General features: G+C 50.9%; 1 protein-coding gene across 3 annotated transcripts in view; it reads left to right on the plus strand.

Moving 5' to 3' along the window:
* The window catches only part of ELFN1 (extracellular leucine rich repeat and fibronectin type III domain containing 1), a 102463-nt gene extending 84593 nt beyond the window's left edge, over window positions 1-17870 (plus strand). For all 3 annotated transcript variants that reach the window (XM_033074353.2, XM_033074352.2, XM_033074354.2), the window contains exon 4: window positions 14269-17870. In XM_033074353.2, the coding sequence (XP_032930244.1) occupies window positions 14709-17099 (2391 nt within the window). In that variant the 5' untranslated portion in view covers window positions 14269-14708 and the 3' untranslated portion in view covers window positions 17100-17870. The remainder of the gene's footprint in view (window positions 1-14268) is intronic.
* Window positions 17871-22010: the final 4140 nt, after the last annotated feature.

The following is a 22010-nucleotide window of genomic DNA, read 5'->3' on the forward strand; positions in this document are numbered from 1 at the left end:
AGATCTGGGGCACTGATGAGAGGAAATCTAGGGCATCAAAGAGCAGAGATTGGGATAATCAAGGAGAAGAGATCTAGGGCATGGAGGAGCAGAGATGTAGGTAATCAAGGAGCAGAGATCTGGGGCATCAAAGAGCAGAGATGTGGATAATCAAGGAGCAGTGATCTAGGGCAGGGAGGAGAAGGGGTCTGGGTAATCAAGGAGTAACAATCTAAGGCATCAAGTGGGGTTCTGTAGGACATCAAGGAGAGGGGATCTGAGGCACTGAGGAGGGTTGTGCAAGGAGGTGGAGACAGGGCTAATGTCCAGCAGTTCATAGTCCAGGGTAGAGGGGAACAAACTTCCACAAGAAGCACTGTGGAGCATTGTGAGCTCCCAGGGTTGTTCAGGACAGCTGAGCCTCAACTGGCAGCCCCAAGGAGGAACCCTGGAGTTGCTTCAGCCAGAGGGAGGGAGCCTGCCTCCCCATCAGCAGGCAGCCAGCAAACATGATCTGTCTGAAAAACAGAGCCACGTTAACAGTTATTGATCTATAACTTTTAACCAATTTCTTTTTTACAATATTGGATTGCGTGCTAATATTAGCTTTTTATGGTCGGCACTAGGCAAACTGCACTCCATCAGCGAAAAACAGCTCCTGTGGGCCAATCTGCACCTCCTATTGAGCTGAATGATAGAGGACTGGAACAATATTTTTTGACAGATCAGTTCCTGTTCAGGGTAGCGGTGGCCATTATGCAAATTGAGCTATAAGAAGTTTAAAAGTCTGGAACCATTATATTTCTTTATTTCATTAACATCAATGCAAGCAGGCAAGTTAATACAACAGAGTGATCCCATTCCAGGGCTTGCACAAAATGGTCCCCCCATCATTTAACAGGATTGGTGATCTCCCCTACAGGTGCTCCCAGCAGCTGCACGGGGGCACTGAGGCATTTTTTGCATCATGCAGCTGGGAGAGGGGTGGGTGACAAATGTCTGTGAGCAGATTAATGCACAGGAATCCTCTGCCTGGGCTGGCAGGTGGCTGGGAGGGCCCTGCCCCTGGCAGCAGGCAGACATCCAGGAGGATGGGGGACAAGTGGGAGCTGATTTCCCACTGGGGATCTGCTCCCCCACCTCGATACACCTGCACAAAATCTCTTATGTGGTTTCCCCACCCCAAATTCTCTGCATGGGCCATGAGAAGCTGCATGGGCAGAGCTGCCCTGGAGTCACAGAGTGCACAGAGACATAAGCACTTGGGATTCAGGTTTACAGAACAAGGCAACATGGTGTTAAGCCCATTTCCTCCAGCTCTAGTGCTGGACACACACATTTTCCCAGCACAACAGCAATATGAGGAGCTATAATACATAAAATACATGCAATAAATTGATATAACACAGGCATGATGCTATTAAGAGCAGAGATTTGTGCTCCAGCACATGCCCTGACACCCAGGTGGTGGCCACCCTCCTCCTCCTCTGTCATATCAGCATCCTGTCAGCACCACCACAAACCACAAACCTTCCCTCACCTCCACCCCACCAAGGCACAGGGGCAGTCACTAAAACAGCTTTGCAGAAGAACACACATCCCTCTTTGTGTACCTTCAGCTGAGGGTGCCAGCACATCTTCACAATTAGAAAATTAATACATAGTGCAAGGAAATTACGGGGTCCTGGGGCTCAGCCCTTCATTAGTATTTGAAGGAAGGGAGTGGGTGATGCCTGGTCACCCACAAAAGCCAGCAACCCTGTGAGAAGATGATTCTTCCCCACATCTTCCTCCCATGATATAACTTCCACACCAGACACAGCCATGTACACACTCACACTTATGGGCATGAACCTGGAAAATAAAGATCATGGCATGCCACACTAATGGATGCCAGCACTACAATAGCTCCATTGCAAGTGGCAATGTCTTGGAGAATTACTGCTAAAGACTCTACCTTTTAGCGTTGAAACTTTTAATTGATTTTAAAATACACAATCAATCACAGTTAATCAAGGAATCATGAAGAAGCCATCGTACACAAATACACAAAGACAGCATATAAACTACAATTAATGACCACTTAAACAATGGGGGAATGAAAATAGGATTATTTATTAGTGTTTATGGGCAGTAATGGATAAAGTAATGAAGCAGTAGCACGGTGGTGTGTTAGAAGCCAGAGTTGGTGATACTTAATACCAGGTGGCCATAAGTGACTCTTCAGTGAATGGGTCAATGGCACAATGTAGAGAAATCTTTCCGAAGAAGGAGATGCCTTCCCCCCTCCTCTAAACATGACCTTGGTCCTGCAGCTGCTGGTGGAGCTGCTCCATCCTGAAGGAAGGATGTGAAACAGAATTCCTGGGTTCTCACCACAAACCCCATCTCTGTCCTAGGGCCAGTCAAACCTGGCAGGTGCAGCTTTGTTCTGTGGCAGGGGGACCTGTACCCCCCAACAAAAACACCTCAGCCAAATGCCCACCTGTGACCTGCCAGGGAGCTGTCTAGTGCAGCTGGGCAGCTCTGGCCTTAGTGTTAGGGGGAGAGGTTAAAAACCCAGCTGAGTGCCCTGTCCCATCCTTGCAGAGCCAGTTCTTTGTGTCTCAGGGTGGCAATCAGCCTGATGGGCCAGAGCAGGGTGAGCAAAGCAAGGGCTGGGGTTATTTTAGCCTGAGCCAAGGGCATGAGCTTGGGCAGGGCAAAGGAGGTAAATTCCATGGAGGCATCTTGAGGCCCCTGAGGTCTGTCCTTGTCCACAGCTCCAGGTGGTCTGTCCAGGATTTAGTACAAAAGACTATTTTGTCTAAGCTGGCTTTATTGCCACCCACGTAGGAAGAGCCTTGCAAGCCCAGAGGCAGGCACTGACTCAATCCCACCTGGGCTGCCTGCAGACCCAGTTTGCTCTTTGCTGTGCTGGATCCAGAGCTTTCTGTGCCTCCAAGCAATGCCTGCTGTCCCCAGGGACAGTCAGAGCACAGGGGTGTGGCACTCACACAGGGAGCAGTGGCAGAACCCAGTAATACAGCCCTGCCTTCTGCTGTGCAGTTTGCAGCTTTGCCACCACAGCTATTCAGTTCTCTGAATTAATCAGCAGCACCCAGATCCTCATTTCTCCCTGCCTGGCACTGGTGCAGTGGGGAGGCAGTGATGGAACAACTTCTAAGCAGAAAGGAGAGTCCAGAGGAAAGTTTGTCCTGTTGCACCATTCCCTGGAAGGACAGTGCCACCTAACTCCAAAAAACACCACCAGCACGATCCATGTGCTGGTGTCCCTGTGGAAAGGTGGGGACTGTCCCTCCTTCCCTCCTGGGACAGGGGTGTGGGGATGTTCTTGTGCTCAGCTCTTTTTGTAGGGAGCTGGAGGACTCATGCTTTACCAAGGGCTGCTTTAGCACTGCACTTAAACTGCTGTTAGTCACCTCAGATCTCTGGACAGGAGCTGTCAGCAGGTCAGGCCCCATAAGCACATCTCCCCTGGGGCTTTGGTGGGGGCTGAGGATGCTGCAGCCCCTCTCTGCCAACCCTTCCTGCAGCAGCCTCCCTCCCCACCGCGCCTGTGCTCGCTCGCATGGATCAATGTCTTCCTCTCCTCCACCCTCTCTTTTATTGCCTTGCAAGTTGGCCCCAGGATGTTTTATCACACCACAGCACATAATACAAATGAAAAACAAAGGGGAAAAGTTTGAATCATTTTTTTAATATATTCATCCCTGTGCTGGGGAACAATGATCCATCTGATTAAATCCGCATGCTAGAGTTTATTAAACCAGGTTGGCCTCTCGCTTTTTCTCTCCTTTAGGCAGGGACAGGCTCATTAAAATGAACATGCTCTGCTCCCTCCCCAGTGCAATCCTGCCTCACACAGTCCCTGTGCTGCTGCTATCTCAGAGACATCACCAGGAGCTGATGAATAGGGCTCTGCAGCTCAGTTTTCCCTGGCAGCAGCACAGCAGCCGAGCCGTGGATTTTGGCAAAGGGCAGGAGATGCCTTCAGCCTCACAGCTATGGGAGCACACACCCAAGGAAAGGATCCTTGAAACTGGAGGGAGATGGGGAGACAGAATCTGGTCTCCTCACTCTAGCCCTGCCCCAGCACCTGAGAGGACATTTCCCTCCTCCTGGGCTCTTTTCCCATCGGTAAAATGGGTTTCACAGGCACTGCTTCCCCATTAGGGTAATTAATGGCTGTAAAGCACTTTGGATCCTGCACTAAGAATAAGCCCATCAGCAACAAGGTGACGAGTGGGTATCTAAGACTCTCTCCCTGGGGCCAGGTGCCTGTGTAGGCTCCTAAATCTGCCAGCAGCTGCTGTCCCTGCAGCTCCAGCTCCCCTTGGGCTGCCTCAGGAGGGTCCTCAGCTCACCCAGTCACCCTCACCAGGAGGCATTTCCAGCAGGCTGGCGTTTACTTCAGCTCCTCTTCTTCCTCAGGAGCCCTTCAGTGGCACCCTAAGTCTGTTCCACCCTGGCAATAACAGTGGCTTAGGCCCTGTAATCCCTCCTTTACTTGACTTTGGGTTATTTTGAGCAGGAGATTAAAGGAGATTATCTGCATCACCTGAGATGCTGCACTTTCTATCTCTACCCCCTTTCCTCCATCCCTAGGGGCTCACCCAGACCGGGACAAACAAACCCCTCTGTCCTTCGCATATCCTCTGCCACACTCTAGTCTTGGGACAGCTCTGCCCACAGGGTGCTGCCATGTGGTGGTCCATCAGCAGCCTTGCTTCCTAGATGCAGCTTCTCACCTGGTTTCCCATGTGTCTGCCTCCTGAGCCAAGCCCAGAGGGGCTCCACAGGAGGGGAAGACAAAGGAGAGCACCCCAGCACACCGTGGCACTAATTGGGATTAGTTGTGTAGGCTTCCTGAGGAAGAGCTGGTAGCAGAGAGGATAAAGTTCTCCTTTGGGCACTAGGAGCTTGGCAGGATGTGCTACATTCAACAGGAGACATTCACTGCCACAGCCAGAGGGTGGAAAAGGATTGTCTGTTTGGGACATCCCATACTATTTAAAAAAAATACAAATAACACAGGAAAAGCACTGAAAAATGTCTGTTTCATGCCCAAGGAGGAATCCCCATCACCTGGCAGCATCCAGCCGTGGGCAGGGAGCTCCTTTCCATGTTCTGGAGACCACGTGCTGCTCTCCAGCTCACTTCAGCTTGGATTTGGCAAAGCACTTGGTGCTGGTTTGAATTCCTCCCGAACCCCTGCTGAAATCAGCAGCTTTATAAAATGAAGGTCTAAACAAGCAGAACTATGAGCAGTGACCAGAAATGTTAATTTACCTTCTTTTATGACTGAGAGATGCTCAAACATCCCAGGGGGTAGGAGCAGGTACCTCGAAGCAATTGTTCCCCTGGGAAGCAAGCTCCCACTCTGGAATCGCACCAGCATGTGTGACCTGTGCACACATTCACAGCAAATTCACACCTTCACGGGCTGTTTTTCCTCCTTTCAGACTACACCAGCCTGGAATCCATCTGCCACCCTGGAAATTAATAGCAATCATTAAACAAAAAGAGCTGGCAAAAAGAAGCCTGAGGTGAAAAGCAGCTATTTCTGCCAGAAAAAAAATTAAAACTATTTAGACATACAGAAAGTCATTTATTACTGTGAAGTCCTTCCTCCACCTGGGGTTTAAATCTCATTACAGTTTGTCCAAAACAGATGTTACCCTTTTAGCAGTAGATTATTAACAATAAACTCCAATCCTCCAAAGAGGGTAGGTGTTTTGGGTTCACTTGCTTTTTCGGCTTGGGTAACCTCCACAGGAAATGTTGATGAAAAGGACGGGCAATCCAAACACTGGCACAGCTCCCTGCTTCTGCTGTCTTGGACTCCAAAGTTTCTTTCCACTCTGGACAAGCAGCAAAGCAGAGGCACAGAGTGGCCCCAGACGTGGCAGGATGCTGAGGCAGGGCTTTGTGTGCTGCAAGCCCACACAAACCCTCCAGCAGCCCCCACTGCTGCTTTGCCACCATCAATTTGGCACTCACCATGTGCCCAGGCAAAAACAGTTTGTTTTGGAGTCTAGCATGTGCACAATCCATTTTTTTGCAAGCTTCTCTGCATCTGGCCACACACTTTTCAAGGCTGTTTGGTTGAGCTTTAGGCTTGCTGGCACCATAAAGGAAAGCCAGTGGTCCCTCATACCTGTAGCTGGGTATCCTCTGTGGGCAAAGATGGGCTGTGCTTTTTGCCACAGGCATACTCCAGTGGGAAATCAGCTAGTCTTGAGAGAAACACTGTCTGGCACCCTGTGTGCCAAGCCCACAGTGGAGTGTCTTTGTTCTGTTTAGATTTAGCATAATAAAGATACCTGCTTAGGAATGCAGGAGTCTTTTAATCATGCTTTAAACATAATCAAATGAGACATTAGTATCAGCTCCAAACACATCTGGCTGCCCAGCCATCTCCCTGACCATCTCAGGCAGAGGGAGCACATTCCCAGAGTTCTCCAGAGACACTGCTAGGTAGATGTTCTCCCAATGCCTCTCAGCACGCCTGGGAAGGCAGTGGGAACCAGAGATTTTGGGGCTGTTGATGGTGAAGCCAGTACCAGCATCTCAGGGCTGCCTCAGGAAACACTTTTTGCTATCAGTACAATTTTTCCTGCACCCTAAGGAAAGCATTGTGAGCTCTCCTGGGCCAGGTATGTCTGTGAATACTTATTGCTAGAAGAGAATCTTTCCCACAGCACAGCACATCTCAGGCCTTCAGGCTTTACAGTTTATCCCAATTCCTTCATGGAGCCCAAGGGGAGCCCCAAGAAGGCAGTGCTCTCACCTTCCTAAAGGTGCAGGGTGTTCTTGGGATGAACATGCTGCACATCCTTTCACTTTGTGTCAAATGTATGATGGAATAACTGCAGGGACTGTGCTGGTGGGAAGAAAAGGCTGTAATTCATGGCTGAAATGAAGCCATTAAAGAGCAGCTGAGGTGAATAACTGCACAAAAACAATCTTGTGGGCCCTGCCCTGTTCCAGAGGGTACAGTCACTGCTGTCTCACATCCCTGTGCATCCTCATGTGCTAATCTGCACCAGCCCTTCATGCTCTCCCTTCCATCCCAGACCCAGCTGGAGCACAGACCTGCAACATCCAGGCACCACCACCAGCCTGAGACCACTGACCCCCCTCCCAAATATCCAAATAAATGGATATTTGCTTGTAGCATGGGTATCTGACCCATGATGAGTGTCCCACTAAAAAAAATTCAAACAGGTGAGTGTGTATTTCCACTGCTGAAACAACAGCCCCACAGCCTGGTAAACTGTTTTTCTGTAGAAACACAGCATCTGTTTGGGTTAAGAGGGCAGGGTTGGAAATGTTGATGAGGACCTGAGCTGACCTAGGGAAGGGTCTCCCCCAAGAGGGGACAAACCTGAGCTGCTCCAGCAGAGCCACCTGCAGGAGCAGGGCAGTGATGGGTGAGCTGTACGTGCAAGGTGGTCATGCTTGGTTTCCTCTGCAATGCTGTTATCCTGAATAAACATTAGATTGGTTTTGGAGGGCTGCCCAGATGATCATTAACCTTCTCCTGGCCCATGACAAGAAGCCAGCCTGCAGCACTGAGCTAAAATTAGGCTTGTAGGGCACTGGGGCTTGCCAGATATAGCAATATCTGGGCAGAAACCCCCTTCAGAAAGGGGCTAGCCAGAGGGTCCAGCCTTAAGCTGGGTTCCTCAGCTCCAGAGGACAAGAGCTACATCATTAAAATCACCAGCCAGCCTGGACTGGGAGAGACAGGTGAAAGTCTCCAACCAATAAAGCAGGACCAGCTTCCAAGGTGAGCCAGTGAGGGAGAGGTCAGCAGAGTATTTGCTTAGAGCACAGACATAACAATTCTCTGTGCAGGACACATGCTGATGGAAGGATGAATTTTGTTCTGCCTACCCAGAGATCACAGATCACTGCCATGAAATCCTTCATGAGCTGTGTATTTTCTTGTCCAACACTCAGCATTACAGCCTGCCTAGAAACTGATGTTCCACTGGCCAGAGACCCCTTCACAGGGGAAGGGCAAGGACAGAGGGGGAACTGTTCTTCTGCAAATACAACCATAAAAAACTCAGAGCAAAAAAGACACTTGCACCTCTAAAAATAATTTCTAGCAACTCACCGTTTCACAGATCCATCACCAGATTTTCCCCTGTGTAAAAGTTTTCCCATGTGGGAGGCAAAGGGTTATGCAGGCTTCCTACAAAAATAAATTAATGAATGAAAGCAGCAAAGATCTGAGTGTGAATGACAATGCAGGGCAGACAAGGCTCAGCTCAGACTGTCACTCTGAGGAACAGCAGCAGCTCCACTCCCCAGCTGGGGTTGGGGCTCTCCATTGCACTGGTGCTGGAAAAACATCCTTTGATCTTCAGCTCTGTGTACAGGGGAAAATGGGACTCTTGCTTCCCCACCAGACCTCTGCTTTTCCCCAACCCAACATCAGCATAACCATTCCATAATGAAGCTGTGATTCAGACTGATTATTTCTAAGGAAAAATCCCATCCAGAAAGTATTAGAGAGGTTTTTTTCCCATGGAAACACTCCTTTCTTACTGCTAGAGTCATACCTGATCAGAGCTCTTACTTCTTTGCACCCCCTAAAACCTTTTTCCTCTTCACCTTCCCCTAACTCTGTCCCTCTCATCCCATTTCTCAGCTCCTTGAGGGCTCAACTGCACTGTCAGGGGCTGGAGCTGATGTTCCACTGCTGATGTTCCAACGTTTTGGAAGGCTGGTTTAATGCACAGGTACCCCAGCTGGGCTTAAGAGGTTGCTCACCAAGAAGATCATTTATGCATTTACTTAAACTCAGCAGAGGCCTCTGCTCAGCAGCCCACAGCAGCATGAGATAGGGTTGTCATCTCAAAAGACCCTGGAAACCAAGCAGCATGAGATGGATGTAAATGACTTCAGACTGCAGCTGAGAAACAGCAGAATAGTCTTATTTTCTGAAATCCCAACAGTTTATCTTGAAAATATTGTCATTTTAAATCAGAATTTATCTTGCCATAGAAAAAAAGTTTCTTAAAAATGTTTGTGCAGACAGGTCTGTTCTGGCCATTCCCAGGCTGCAGCTCTGGCCTCATCCTGCCTTTTGGAGGCATTGTGGCTTTGAGCCAGGGCTCCCCCAGACACTACAGCACCCAAGTTTACTGCTAAATTAAATGGGATTGAATATCTAATCCAGTAAAGATCATAACTTTTTCAATCAAGGTTAAAATAGGAACAAGCCAAGGAGATATTGGCCCCAGCACCATACAGAGCCCATGAGTGTTGACATACTGGAAATGTTGATGTCCTTGTATAGAAGTGTCCTTTCTCTTTGTTTCTCCCAGTGTCTCCCAGCAAAGTTCTCTCTTTGCCATCCCTCCCACCTGGATACTTGTCCCACAGCCTGTGACCTCCCAGAGTCCCAGCAAAAACTATCCTGGATGCAATGCTGGGAGCTTCTCTCTCAGCCTCCCCTTCACCTCTCTGCTTCATTCCTTCTTAATCTCTCCTCAAACCTCAGGGGAAAATATATCTCTTCTCCCTTGCCTGTTTTTCTTAAATAATAAATAATAGCAGGAGAGAGAGTAGAATTGACTGGAGAGCTCTATTATCTCACACTGTGAGGCGTTTGGGAATAAGGTTGGGATGCACAACATGCTGCCTAAACCCTGGCAGTGAAGGATTTTAGGACCAGGATGTCTGGATATAAAATGAACTTGAATTTTACAGGCCTGAGCACCTTTGTTATCCAGGGAGGTTGTGATTCTGACCAACATCATCCTGCAGGAGTCATGGAGCAAAGACCAGGAGTATGAATGAGGGGAAGACCTGCCTGGAGACCTCCTTTCCCCAGACATATTCAGGATGGACATTAGCTATTTACAGGTGGTTTCATCACTATGGAAGGTTTTATCTGCCATCTTAGAGCTGCCCTCTCCAGATTATCTTACACATAATGAAGAATCAAGGTTTAAAATCTAGTTAGCCAAATTTTCTCTCCCCTGCTGTTTGGGTGACCAAACACTCAATATTTGTGGTGTACCACTTGCATTTTCCTCTGGTCCTCTGCATTTTCTCTCTGGTAGTGGGCATGATTTTTTATAAAACAACCCAAGTGGCTGTGAAGGGGGATCTAAGAGAAGCTGGGGATGGAGCAGCTAGGGAAAAGGAAGCTGTGGAGATGCAGAAATGCCAAGGAGAGGAGCACTGCTGTGTGTATACACACGCACTCGCATGTGTAATCTTGTGTTCCCTCAGTAAATGTAATCCACAGTTTGAAATAACTCATTCAGTAGAATAACAAAATTAGGAACTGAGTGCCAGCTCCCTTCCCAGCCCCCATGACTGCTTTGTTTGCTTCCTTGCAGCTGCTGCTCTGGTTTAATTTTCCAAGATGCCATTAGTTGGGAAATGGAAGCAAAAACTTCCCAGCCAGCTTGCACTGGTTTTTGAAGCTCCAGCTTTGCCTTTTCTTTTCCACCTCCCTTGCTATGGTTTTCAGCCAGGATAAGGATGCTGCTGCTCATCCAGTGCAGGGTGCAGCCTCGAAATTCCAGCCATCCCTCTTGGCTGCTGGGTTGTTGATAGGGACCAGGGCTGGAGAAGCAGAGATGGGTAGGAAGGGGACATATCACAGTCAGGGCTGAGGATTAGCAGGGAGAAGCAGGGATCTGGGCTCCAGCAGAGATTCTGGATATCACAGGCTGTGTGCAGGAGGAGCAAGGAGTGAGGGAGTTGTCATTGCCCCTTTGCTGGCCTCTGTTAGCCACAAAACCCACATCATCTCAGCTGGTAAAACCACTCTGCCTCCTGAGAGGAGAAGGGAAGGGGATTGCAGCAGTGTCTGCAGGGCCCAGGTAGCTGGGCAGGAATGGCATTTCCTGGGTGGCTGCCATGGCCTTGGTGTGGATGTGGCCTGTTGTCATTGTCACCGTGGTGCCACACCTCAGGATATCTCTGACTGAGATTAAACCCATCATTCCAAAGCATTTCCATTGTTATTCCACGCTGTCTTCATTCCTTCCTTTTGCTTCATTCTCCAACAGCAAAAGAGACTCCCAAATCTCCACTTTCTGGTTGTTTTTCATGTGAGAGTTTTGCTGGTATATATTCCCAGGTTTTCTCAGCTCTGTGGGGGTTCAGAGAACTGGAAAAAAGCAATGTGCAATTGTGTTACCTGGAGAATAAACTCAGGACAACTGGGTAAAGATGAATCAGGCAGGCAGGAGAGTTAAACCAGTGGATCCCTGCAGGATGTTTGGTGCTGGTGTTGCTCTGGCACACACCCACCAGGCTGGGATGGAGGCTCTCGAGGTGAACAATTATGCCTTTTGTGCAAAGCAACAAGACCTACTTCTCCACTCACCAGTCATGTCCTGAGAATCTAATAAAAAGGGAGATTAGCCCCTCTTTCCTCTCTCACTTAATGCTGTCATTTTATTCACACTTTGTAAAGCAAATAAACCAGCAAATTGCTTGCTTTAATGAGCTGAAATTAAACTCGGGCTGCTGATAAAATGCCATTTCTCCTTTCTGTTGTTGGGAAGGACTTGGCCGATAGGCAACATATGGAAAATAAGAGAAAACATACAGTAGGAGCCTTACTGAACGTGTTTGAGTCATTTACTGCTGCTCTTCTTCATCCCAACACCTCCAGTGAGATGGGGGAAGCACGAAGGTGCTACAGGGGAAGGCTGTAGGGGATCAGTCTGGCAAGATCTGTGGGGAATCTGTGTCTGCTCCTTGCTCATGGACGGTCCCACTGCACTAATACCTTGTGCCCACAGCCTTTCCCCAGGGAGGAGGGACAAGAACATCCCTCTGTGAGGAAAAGGCTGGTTTGGCTCTGCAGAGCCTTCCCAAACACAGGCTTGTCCAGACAGGGTGGTTGGGTCACAATGGGAGAGAGAGGAGACAGAGTAAGTGGCAAGTGCATCCCTTCCTGCTGCCTATGCTTGGTCTGGCAGGGCTTCCCTTGGCTGCAGGAATCCACAATCCATGGAGGAGGACAGGGAGATGCTGGAATCTGATGCAGGAATCCACAAGTCCATGGAGGAGGACAGGGAGAGGCTGGAATCAAGTGCCACCCCAAAGGGACAGCTGGGGCAGGCCATTGCTTGTCGCTCTGCAGGGCAGGAGTACCCTCATCCCAACCCCACATCCCCACAGGATGGAGCTGGACACAGGCTGCTCCCTGTGGCAGAGGAGAGCTGGCACACCCAGAGAGAAAGTCCCCCACCTGCAGCACAATACATGTGCTGGGATTGTCACCCCAGCAAGAGGAGCTCAGGGCACTTTGCTTCAGTCTCCCACCACCCTGTGAAGTGCTATCATTATCTCACAGTACCAGAGAGGAGGCTGGAGTGCAGAGAGGTTAATTGAGTTGTCTAGCACCAGAGGGATGCAGCAGCAGACGTGTTTCAGTCTGGCACTGCAGCCCGTGTCTCGCTGTGGGGGTGGCAAGGGGGGGAGCTCACCTGCAGTCTCCCCCTCTTCCCTTCCTCACTGGCTCCAAGGATTTAACTGTGTTTAAAATGGACTTCCAGGTAGTGGCAGAGCATCCCAGGGCAGTGACAGCACACGGAGGACAAGGTGGAAGGTCTCATGAGAGCTGATGAGAGAAGGTCTTGTTATTCCTGTAATGGAAACCTAACTGTCACCAGGGAACAGACTCATTGTTCACAGTCCAACCAAATAAACTGTGTTGCTGCTTATTATTACTGGCCTGTTCACCAAGCTATAAACTGAATGGTGAACAGGGATCTCTGCAGCAAAATATGGTCTCCTTCCCTGCCTGGTATTGTGGCTGGAACAAAACCTGGTTTCTTTGGGACAAGGGGCAGAGTGTAGCATCTGCCTCTAAACAATCAGCCCCACGTGATTTTTGGGTATTGTAGCACCAAGAACAGTCCAGCCTGGGCACTGTGAAATTGTTTGGAAAACTGTTTCTGAGTTTATAACTGTTTTTCAGATTTAATGAAAGACAATTTGGATATAAGATGTGGCCCTATCTCCTTCCCAGCTTCCCAAGAAACCTCCAGCTCTTACCAGCTATGTTTCCAAGGAGTGTTGGTGGTGTCTTCCCTGGCTTCTACAGTCTGCCCTTGGACAAGGGAGACAGTGTTCCCATTTCCAAAAAAAAGTTCAAGGAAGGATTTTTCTAGATAGGCTATGATGATTTCTCTCCATTTGTGGGCAGCTCCCTGTCTCTGCCACAACATCTCACTGCATCCATCCTACCAGCCCAGAGTCCCATTTGGCAATAGAGATATCCACAGATGATGTTTTCAACATCTTGTGGAAGAGCATGACCCAGGAGATGCTGGTGCTCATGCATTTCCCAGCTCTCCACTTTTGCCTTCGTTTCCCTAAGAAACCAGAAAAAGAAGTAAGAGCTGTTCATGGAAATTAATGCTTAGTCAAAAATTTAGGGGGAGAAAATGGAAAATGTGAGCCAGAAATTAGTTTCTCTGTGGGGAGTAGGGCTGCTGGCAGTCCCACAGGTTTGTGTCTAGTGAAGACTTTTCCTAGTCTTCAAACAGCTGTTTCTGGCTGGGGATGGAAGGTCTTGTTCCATCCTCTGCAAATGCTCTTGTTATGCCACTGAATGTTTGCTGGTTTTCCACACCTCTGCATCGTTTCCCCTGGGAGGGAGAAGCCTTGGAGAAAGGCAGCAAGGGACAAGGACACTGGGTGGTTCACAATCACACCAGTGGGTTTTGCAGAGTGCCCTGAAGCGACTGCTGAGGTTCCCAGAAGCAGCAGAAGGGTTTGATGCTGGGCTTTATCCCAGATGCCACATGGCAGAGCAGGCAGAGAGACACGGCGTCCTCGAGCAGCACCCCTCGTGTGGGCACTGCTGCTGAGCACACCAGCACACGAGACAGCCAGGACTCCCCTCAGCAAAACGCTGCAGCATCAAATCTACATCAGAGCAAGTTGTCTAGACTTCACCTGCTCTCAGCAGAGAGGAACAGACACTTCTGGGGCATCACTCCTCTCCTCCTCAGGTAGACACCTAAATAGGTCAGACAAACAGTGCACTGGATGTGTGTTGGTCTCTCAACTGCCAAGTAAATGATGCTGGACAAGGGCTCAGAGGGTGACCTCAGTGGTCAGTGACCACCTCCCCTTGTGCTGCCAAATAGTGCTGGGGGCAGTCAAACAAACCAAAGGCTCCTTGAAAGGTGGCTGCCAGAATGAGAAGGAGTTGGATGGATCTCCAACACCTCTGACTGCTCACTGTCTTTCCTTTGTGCTTAGTTTGTGCTTGTGTTTTGTTTCGAGCAGGTGAGCTGAGGGACCGAGCGGGGACAGCCGAACACACGGAGGCATAGGGAGATGGGGACCGGCGCCACGATGTGCAGCAAAAAGAAAGCGAGGAGAAGTACTATAAAAAATGAGAGGAAGGCTTGTCTCTAAGCCTGAACAACTCCTCTGCACCGGCGCTTAACTTCATGACTCCCTCCTCGAGATGCCAGAGGCTTGGTGATGTGGGGCCAGCCTCAGCCACCAAGACCTTGGTAGCAGCCCCTGGCTGCTGGCTGCCGAGTACCGTGGGCGCCGAGGTCCGCTTTCTCCAGGGACGCTTCCCTCCCGTCTCCGAGCCATGAGGAGAAGGGAGAGGCGAGCAAAGCTGCCCAAGGAGCACTAGCCCACACCTTCCCGGCCCCTGTCCTGTTCCCCACTTCCAGCAGACCAGGAACCCCTTGTCCGTGCTGCCCTTCCAGATGGCAGGTCGCCGGTGGGCCGCGACGTCAGCCCTCTGCATGTGCGTGGCGGCCGTGTCTCTCCTGCACGCCGGCGGGGCGCGGGCGGACTGCTGGCTCATCGAGGGGGACAAGGGCTTCGTCTGGTTGGCCATCTGCAGCCAAAACCAGCCCCCCTACGAGTCCATCCCCCAGCAGATCAACAGCACCATCGTGGACTTGCGGCTGAACGACAACAAGATCAAGAGCGTGCAGTACGCCTCGCTCAGCCGCTTCGGCAACCTGACATACCTCAACCTGACGAAGAACGAGATCTCCTACATCGAGGACGGTGCCTTTTCAGGACAGTTCAACCTCCAGGTGCTGCAGCTGGGTTACAACCGACTGAGGAACCTCACCGAGGGCATCCTCCGGGGCCTGGGGAAGCTGGAGTACCTCTATCTCCAGGCCAACCTCATCGAGACCGTCACCCCCAATGCCTTCTGGGAGTGCCCCAACATAGTGAACATTGACCTGTCCATGAACAGGATCCAGAGACTGGACAGCAACACTTTCCGGGGCCTAAACAAGCTCTCTGTCTGTGAACTCTACAGTAACCCCTTCTACTGCTCCTGCGAGCTCCTCGGCTTCCTGCAATGGCTGGAGGCTTTCACCAACATGACACGCACCTACGACAGGATGCAGTGCGACTCCCCGCCCGACTACATGGGCTACTACTTGTTAGGCCAAGGGCGGACTGGCTACCGCAATGCTCTGAGCATGCTCTCTTCCCTTTGCACTGGTGGCTCCTACACTGTGATCCCTCGTTTTATCCCTCCCAGGTACCAGGTGACCACGGTGCCCTCCGAAAGCCCCTGCTCCGAGGAGGAGTGCTCCTCCGGCGACGGCACGACGCCGCAGTTCTCCCTGTTCACGCCCATCGGTGAGACGGAGGTGCGCCCCAACATCCAGGTGAAGCACCTCAACCACAACTCGGCCGTCCTCACCGTGCAGATCCCCTACCCCTTCAGCAAGATGTACATCCTCTCCCAGTTCGAAAACGGCTTCTCCTCCATGATCACCAAGCTCAGGAAGAAGGAGGAGAACATCACCGTGAGCAACCTAGTAGCACAGAGAGATTACACCTACTGTGTGGTCTCTGTTCACCAGTACTCCAAGTACAACCACACCTGTGTCACCATCACCCCCACCAGACCCAACCGCAAGGAGCCAGTGCCCACCCCTTCCACCGCCACCCATTATATCATGACAATCCTGGGCTGCCTCTTTGGCATGGTGATTGTCCTGGGCGTGGTGTATTACTGCCTCCGGAAGAGGCGCCAGCAGGAGGAGAAGCACAAAAAGGCTGCAGGCAGCATGAAGAAGACCATCATTGAGCTGAAGTATGGGCCAGAAATGGAGACCACCAGCATCACCCAGCTGTCCCAGGGACAGATACTGGGCGGGGAGACAGTGACCCGCATCCCCTACCTACCTTCTGCTGGCGAGGTCGAGCAGTACAAGCTGATTGAGAGCAGCGAGACCCCCAAGGCCACCAAGGGCAACTACATGGAGGTGAGGACGGGTGAGCAGCCTGAGAGGCGAGACTGTGAGCTGTCCCTGGCGCCAGACACACAGGGCTCTGTGGCTGAGATCTCCACCATTGCCAAGGAGGTGGACAAGGTGAACCAGATCATCAACAACTGCATCGATGCCTTGAAATCCGAGTCCACCTCCTTCCAAGGGGTGAAGTCGGGGGCAGTCTCCACGGTGGAGCCTCAGCTGGTGCTCTTATCAGAGCAGATCCCCAGCAAGCACGGGTTCCTTTCCCCCGTCTACAAGGAAAGCTACAACCACCCTCTCCAGCGACACCACAGCATGGAGGCGGCCCCCAAACGCTCCAGCACCTCTTCCAGTGGCTCCATACGGAGCCCCAGGTCCTACCGCTCCGAGGGATCGGGCCACAAATCCGAAGCCAAATACATTGAGAAGACATCCCCCACCACCGACACCATCCTCACTGTGACGCCGGCCGCGGCCATCCTGCGGGCGGAGGCGGAGAAGATCCGCCAGTACAGCGAACACCGGCACTCGTACCCCAGCTCGCACCCGGGGGAGCAGCACGACAGCATGGGCGGGAGGAAACCCTCCATCCTGGAGCCTCTGACCCGCCCTCGCCCCAGAGACCTGGCCTACTCCCAGCTCTCGCCCCAGTACCACAACCTGAGCTACACCTCCAGCCCAGAGTACACCTGCAAACCATCGCACAGCATCTGGGAGCGCTTCAAACTCAACCGCAAGCGGCACAAAGACGAGGAGGAGTACATGGCAGCCGGCCATGCCCTACGCAAAAAGGTCCAGTTTGCCAAAGACGAGGATCTTCACGACATCTTAGACTACTGGAAGGGCGTCTCTGCCCAGCAAAAGTCCTGAGTCCTCACACAACTCGTGACTTAACACACTAACTGGACCAAAAGAAATCCGCAGCAGCTATTTTTATTCAGACTGTCTTTGAAACAAAATAAAAATGAAAAAAAAAAAAAAAAGAGAGAGAGTAAAAAAAAAAATAATAAAAGGGAGAACAAATAATGAAAAATCTATAAATATTCTATATAATATATAAAGTGAGATATTAAAATGTCCTCACGTTGGTGAGACAGGCACCAAATTTGAACACAAACTTTGCAGAACAAACAAACTGTGGAGTGGGAAAAAAAAAAAAAAAGTTTTGTTTCATTTTGATTTTTTAAAAAAAATATAAGAAAAAAGAAAAAATTGAATATAAAATGAAAATGAAAGAGCGGGCAGAGAGCTGAGGTCTGGCGTTTTCCAATATTGCATTGCATGAGTCCCTATTCCGTGATTTTGTGGATTCTTTGTGAACAGTTTGTGTTCTTCCTTCCTTCCCTTCCAAAATCAACAGCGACAAAAACAGCAACAAAAACCAAAAAGAGACCAGAAGGAGCTCCATCTTTTGGGCTGTTTTTGCAAACGGAGTCTTCCAGTTTAGACTTTTACCCGGTTGAAGGCCCGTTCACATTTTCACTCACTAAGAGGTTTTACCACACATTGCATTGTAAACCGACGTCGTTAATTGTACAGAGAAAATTTCTATATTTGCAATGTTTGCTGTATAATGAGAAAGAGAGAGGAGAAAAAAAAATACTACATCTACTAAAAAAAAAATATATATATCTATATTCACCTGTTTGTACCAGGTTTTAATCATGGATTTTAGAGAAAGAGATGGAGTTTTATTTGAAGGACTTTTTTGTTGGTTGGTTGGTTGCTTGATGGGATATCTTTTGGAGGGGGAAAGCGTTTTGTTTTGATTTCTTCCACCAATTGCCTGTGTCCAAGTTCTCATCACTTCCAAGTGCACTGAAGAAAAAAGTCTCATACCCAGGAAAATAGAATCCCTCACCTTATTCCAGGTGGGAGACCATCACCACCAGGAACTGGGAAGGGGATGAGCAGGTGCCACCATGCAGTGGGATATCTCCTGCAAATCAAAAAGGATTGTTTGGTTTCTGCCCCTAAACAGATGTGTCTGGGCAGTGGTGGCCTGGTGAGGGGTGGATTATCCCCCAGCTTTCAGGGTGGGGAGCTGGTGGTGAGTTAGAGCACAAAGCCTCTTGCTGCTCTGCAGAGAAGGGGAGAATGGAGGGGTGATGTTGCTGTTGAGGTAAAAGACACCCAGCATTTACAGCTGTCCCATACTGAGACACCCTGGGAGCCCCTGGCCAGCCCTTGGCACTCAGAGGTGGGAGGGAAGGGGGTGGCTCTGTGTCCATGGGTCCACCCAAGCAGCCTCATGCACCTCAACCATTGCTGTCCAATGCTGTTCCAAGACTCCACAGCTTTTTGTCCCATCTCTAAAATACTCACCTGAGGTGAGATGGGAGGTGTTGAGGCCATGAAACCTCTCCCAGACCACACTGGTGGCCAAAGGACACTGTTTTGTCCTGATCAGCTCCTCCTATGTCTCACCCACCCTGTGACCAACAAAAAGTGAGGGCTTCCTGCGGGTCTGAGAGCTGCCCTGCTCCCAGGTGAGTGTGTGGCAGTGCAGGGAGCCAGCTCAGTGAGGTGCTAAGCTCCCAGATGCAGCCCTGTGAGGCACTGCTGCTCGCCAGAGATTTTCCCCTTGCATCCTGCTCACAAGTCGCTTTGGATGGACATGCTAAGTCCTGATGGATGAGCACTAGGGCCCAGGAGCAAACCATATCCCATCCTGTTATTTCAGTATTTCAAAGCGAGTTTGACAGGTATTCTTGCAAAAGGTTATGTTTGTTCAGAAAGGAGCTGAGCCAGGAAGACACAGAGCAGGCTGGGAAGTGCTCGAGTTCATTCCCCGTGGTTATTTGTGTAGACAACAAACCATTAGCAGGTTTTCATAATAAAAGGCAGGTAATTTCTCCAGGAATGCATTCACTCTGCCTGAGCAAAGGCACATCCTCCACCTCCTCCAGCTGCCCCAGGTCCTTCCCAGGGCTGTGTCTTGCTCACCAGGCAGTGAACAGGACCTGGAGGGAGGTGATGAGGGTCACCCCTCTCTTCAGTCCCCAGATCTCAGCTCTAGCACCTGGACCAAAGCAAACCTTTCAGCTGAAACAGCCTTTCCTTGCAAATCCTGAGTGCCTCCTCACAGGAATGGTTTGGGTGGGAAGGGATCTTAAAAATAATCTAGAATTATAAAATAAAAAGTCGTCATTATTTACTTCCAACTCCCCGGCCATGGGAGGAGATGTCACCCACTAATTCAGGTTGCTCAAGAGCCCATCCAGGAGAAATAAGAGTTGGTCAGCAAGGATGGATGATGGAAACAGTAGTGGGGCCTCCTGACAGTGGTCCATGGTCTCACAGGATTCCTTATCAAGAGGCTGGGGTGGTCCAAAGTGATGGCAGCTCATAATTCGGGCTCAGGTGCTCCAGTGTTGACAGTCACTGACGGATACCCAGAGAGCTTCCTCAGCTGATCTCTGCACTGAGCCCATTCCCCACCAGTTTGGAAATGGCATCAGGACCATCTCCAGCCAGTGCAATGTGAGCAGCCAGCTCAGCTCTTTAGCTGGGGCCACTCATTTTACTCCTCTGCCTCTGTTTCCTCCTCTGCAAATGCTTCCTTGTGCCACCGAGGGCACTGGCTGGCTGGGGAGGCTCAATTAATTAATTGGCTGTCTGTGAAGCCCATTTAGCTCCTAGAATAAAAGCTGCTATCGAAATGCAAAGCTGTTAGTGGTGTAAAACAGCAGGGGCAGATGAAATCGAAGCCTGATTCTGTTTTCACACCAGGATTTCACTGGTCATAAACCAACAGAGACTGTCACAGGAATGTGATACAGAAGTGCTGGCCTTTCTAAATTAAACACTTCCCACATGCAAACTGTCTGCAGCTGGAATAAAGGAGAATTAGAAAGTCCAGGCCCTGTATCCCCAAGGTGTCTCTAAGGCATCACCCAGTACCCCATTGCTGGTGGTACCACAGCTCTCCAGAAGGCTCCTGGGCTGCTGAGTACCTTCCAGCCCCCACCCTCCCTCCACACAAGGTGCAGTCCTGGCAGCTGTGGTCCACATGCCTTGGCAGGAGATGCCATAAAATGAGCTGTGAAAAAAGCCAGACAAGGAAATGGAAGAGATCCCACTGTCCCCAGGGCCACTATTCAATGGCTGAGCTCCAGGGCTGGCTCTGCACAGGGCCTGGAGAGCTCTGTCCACAGCATCTTCCATCCCTCCAAGGCAGCTGCTTTACAGATCCTTCCAAGGACAGAGGGGGGATTTCATCACCTGTGACCTGCTGGGTGTTTTTGTTCTTTGTTTTGTCTCCTGTTCAAGCACCAGAGCTCTCAAGCTGCTTCTGCAAAGAGAAGTGATGCCTTGTCCAGCCAGGCTGCTTCTGCAGCCCCAAGCTCGTCCAAAGGAAGAGGGCTCCCCAAGCAGAAAGGAGAGGGCACAGGAAAGGCACGATGGAGTGAAGAGGAGGGGAGTCTAGGGGGAAAAGAATCACAGTTCCCTGCAGTACAGTCACAGCCCTGGGGCCATGTGGAAATGCATTCTGCTGATGCCCTTTCTGTGTCCACAACACTGCTGTTGTCTCAACAACCTGTCTTCAAGGGCAAAACCAAGGCAGCAGTACAAATCCTTCCTCTGATCCCTTCCCCAGCACCCCAGCAAGGACAGCTTCTAGCTGGAGAGTAAATCAAGCCCACATCACCCATGGCTCAATCCTCACTCTGGCCCTGAGTCAGCAAAGGACCCTGCCACGTGTGACAAAGCCTGGCTGGCATCTAGAGCCTGGGTATTATTTAAAAACCTGAAAATTAGGATAGAAACATCCCTTTACACAGACATGCACCATTTAAGCCCAGGATTCCTGAGGGCACCTGCCAGCCCTGGTGTGCACACTGGGTGTGTCCATCTGCTCCAAAGCATGGCCTGTGGGAAGGGCCAGTTCAGAGACAGAAACAGCAGCAGGGGTGGCAGTGCCTGCCCAGCCACCTCCCTGAGGCAGCACAGAGAGGGGATCTGGGGGGATCTGGGGGCTGCCTCCTTCTTCAGAGCTGGAGGTGTGAGCTGCCACCCTCCCTGCCCAGCATCTGAGCCTCCTGATGGCTTCAGCTGGGTTTGCCATGAAACCAGGTGCAGATGCCATGGGAAGGGCAGGTGAGGATGTACAGGGGCCCTGAGAAGGGAAGGTGCTCCCATGCACCATCCTGACCAGACAACAGCCAGACTTCTTTGGCTGTGCTCAAACCAAGCCAGTGTCCTGCAGGGCTTCTGGGGTGCTGGCATCTTTCCTAGGGCTGCCAGGGAGCCATTCCTCAGCTTTTGGATCAGCCACCAACACCTGGGTGATGCCCAGGGCTGCTGGAGAGCCAGAGCAGAGCAGAGCCCTGGGCTCCAGCATCCCAGCCATGTTCCCTCACCCCCAGCAGCCTCAGCCAACTCCCCTCCAGGTGCTCCCCTCTGCCCACTTTTGAGGTCAGTCCTCCCCTCAGTCAGGGCTGGGTTTTGGCAAACTGAGAGCTCCACTGCCCCAAACTCATCACGGTGTTGGACGTGGCTCTGCAGAAATCGGGAGCCACCGCTCCCCACCCTGGCTATGGAGCAGGAGAAGGGGTCAGCAGGGGTGGAGGACAGAGTGCTGGAGGTGGCCTCATGGCAGAAATCATCCAGGCAGGAGGGGTCTGGGCAGGCAGGAGGGGTCTGGGCAGGCAGGAGGGGTCTGGGGGAGGCAGGAGGGATCCAGGGAGGCAGGAGGGGTCCAGGCAGGCTGGAGGGGTCTGGGGGAGGCAGGAGAGGTCTGGGCCGGCTGGAGGGATCCAAGGAGGCAGGAAGGGTCTG

The sequence above is a fragment of the Catharus ustulatus genome, chromosome 16 (genome assembly GCF_009819885.2).
Source record: "Catharus ustulatus isolate bCatUst1 chromosome 16, bCatUst1.pri.v2, whole genome shotgun sequence".
In the NCBI taxonomy this organism is placed as follows: domain Eukaryota; kingdom Metazoa; phylum Chordata; class Aves; order Passeriformes; family Turdidae; genus Catharus; species Catharus ustulatus.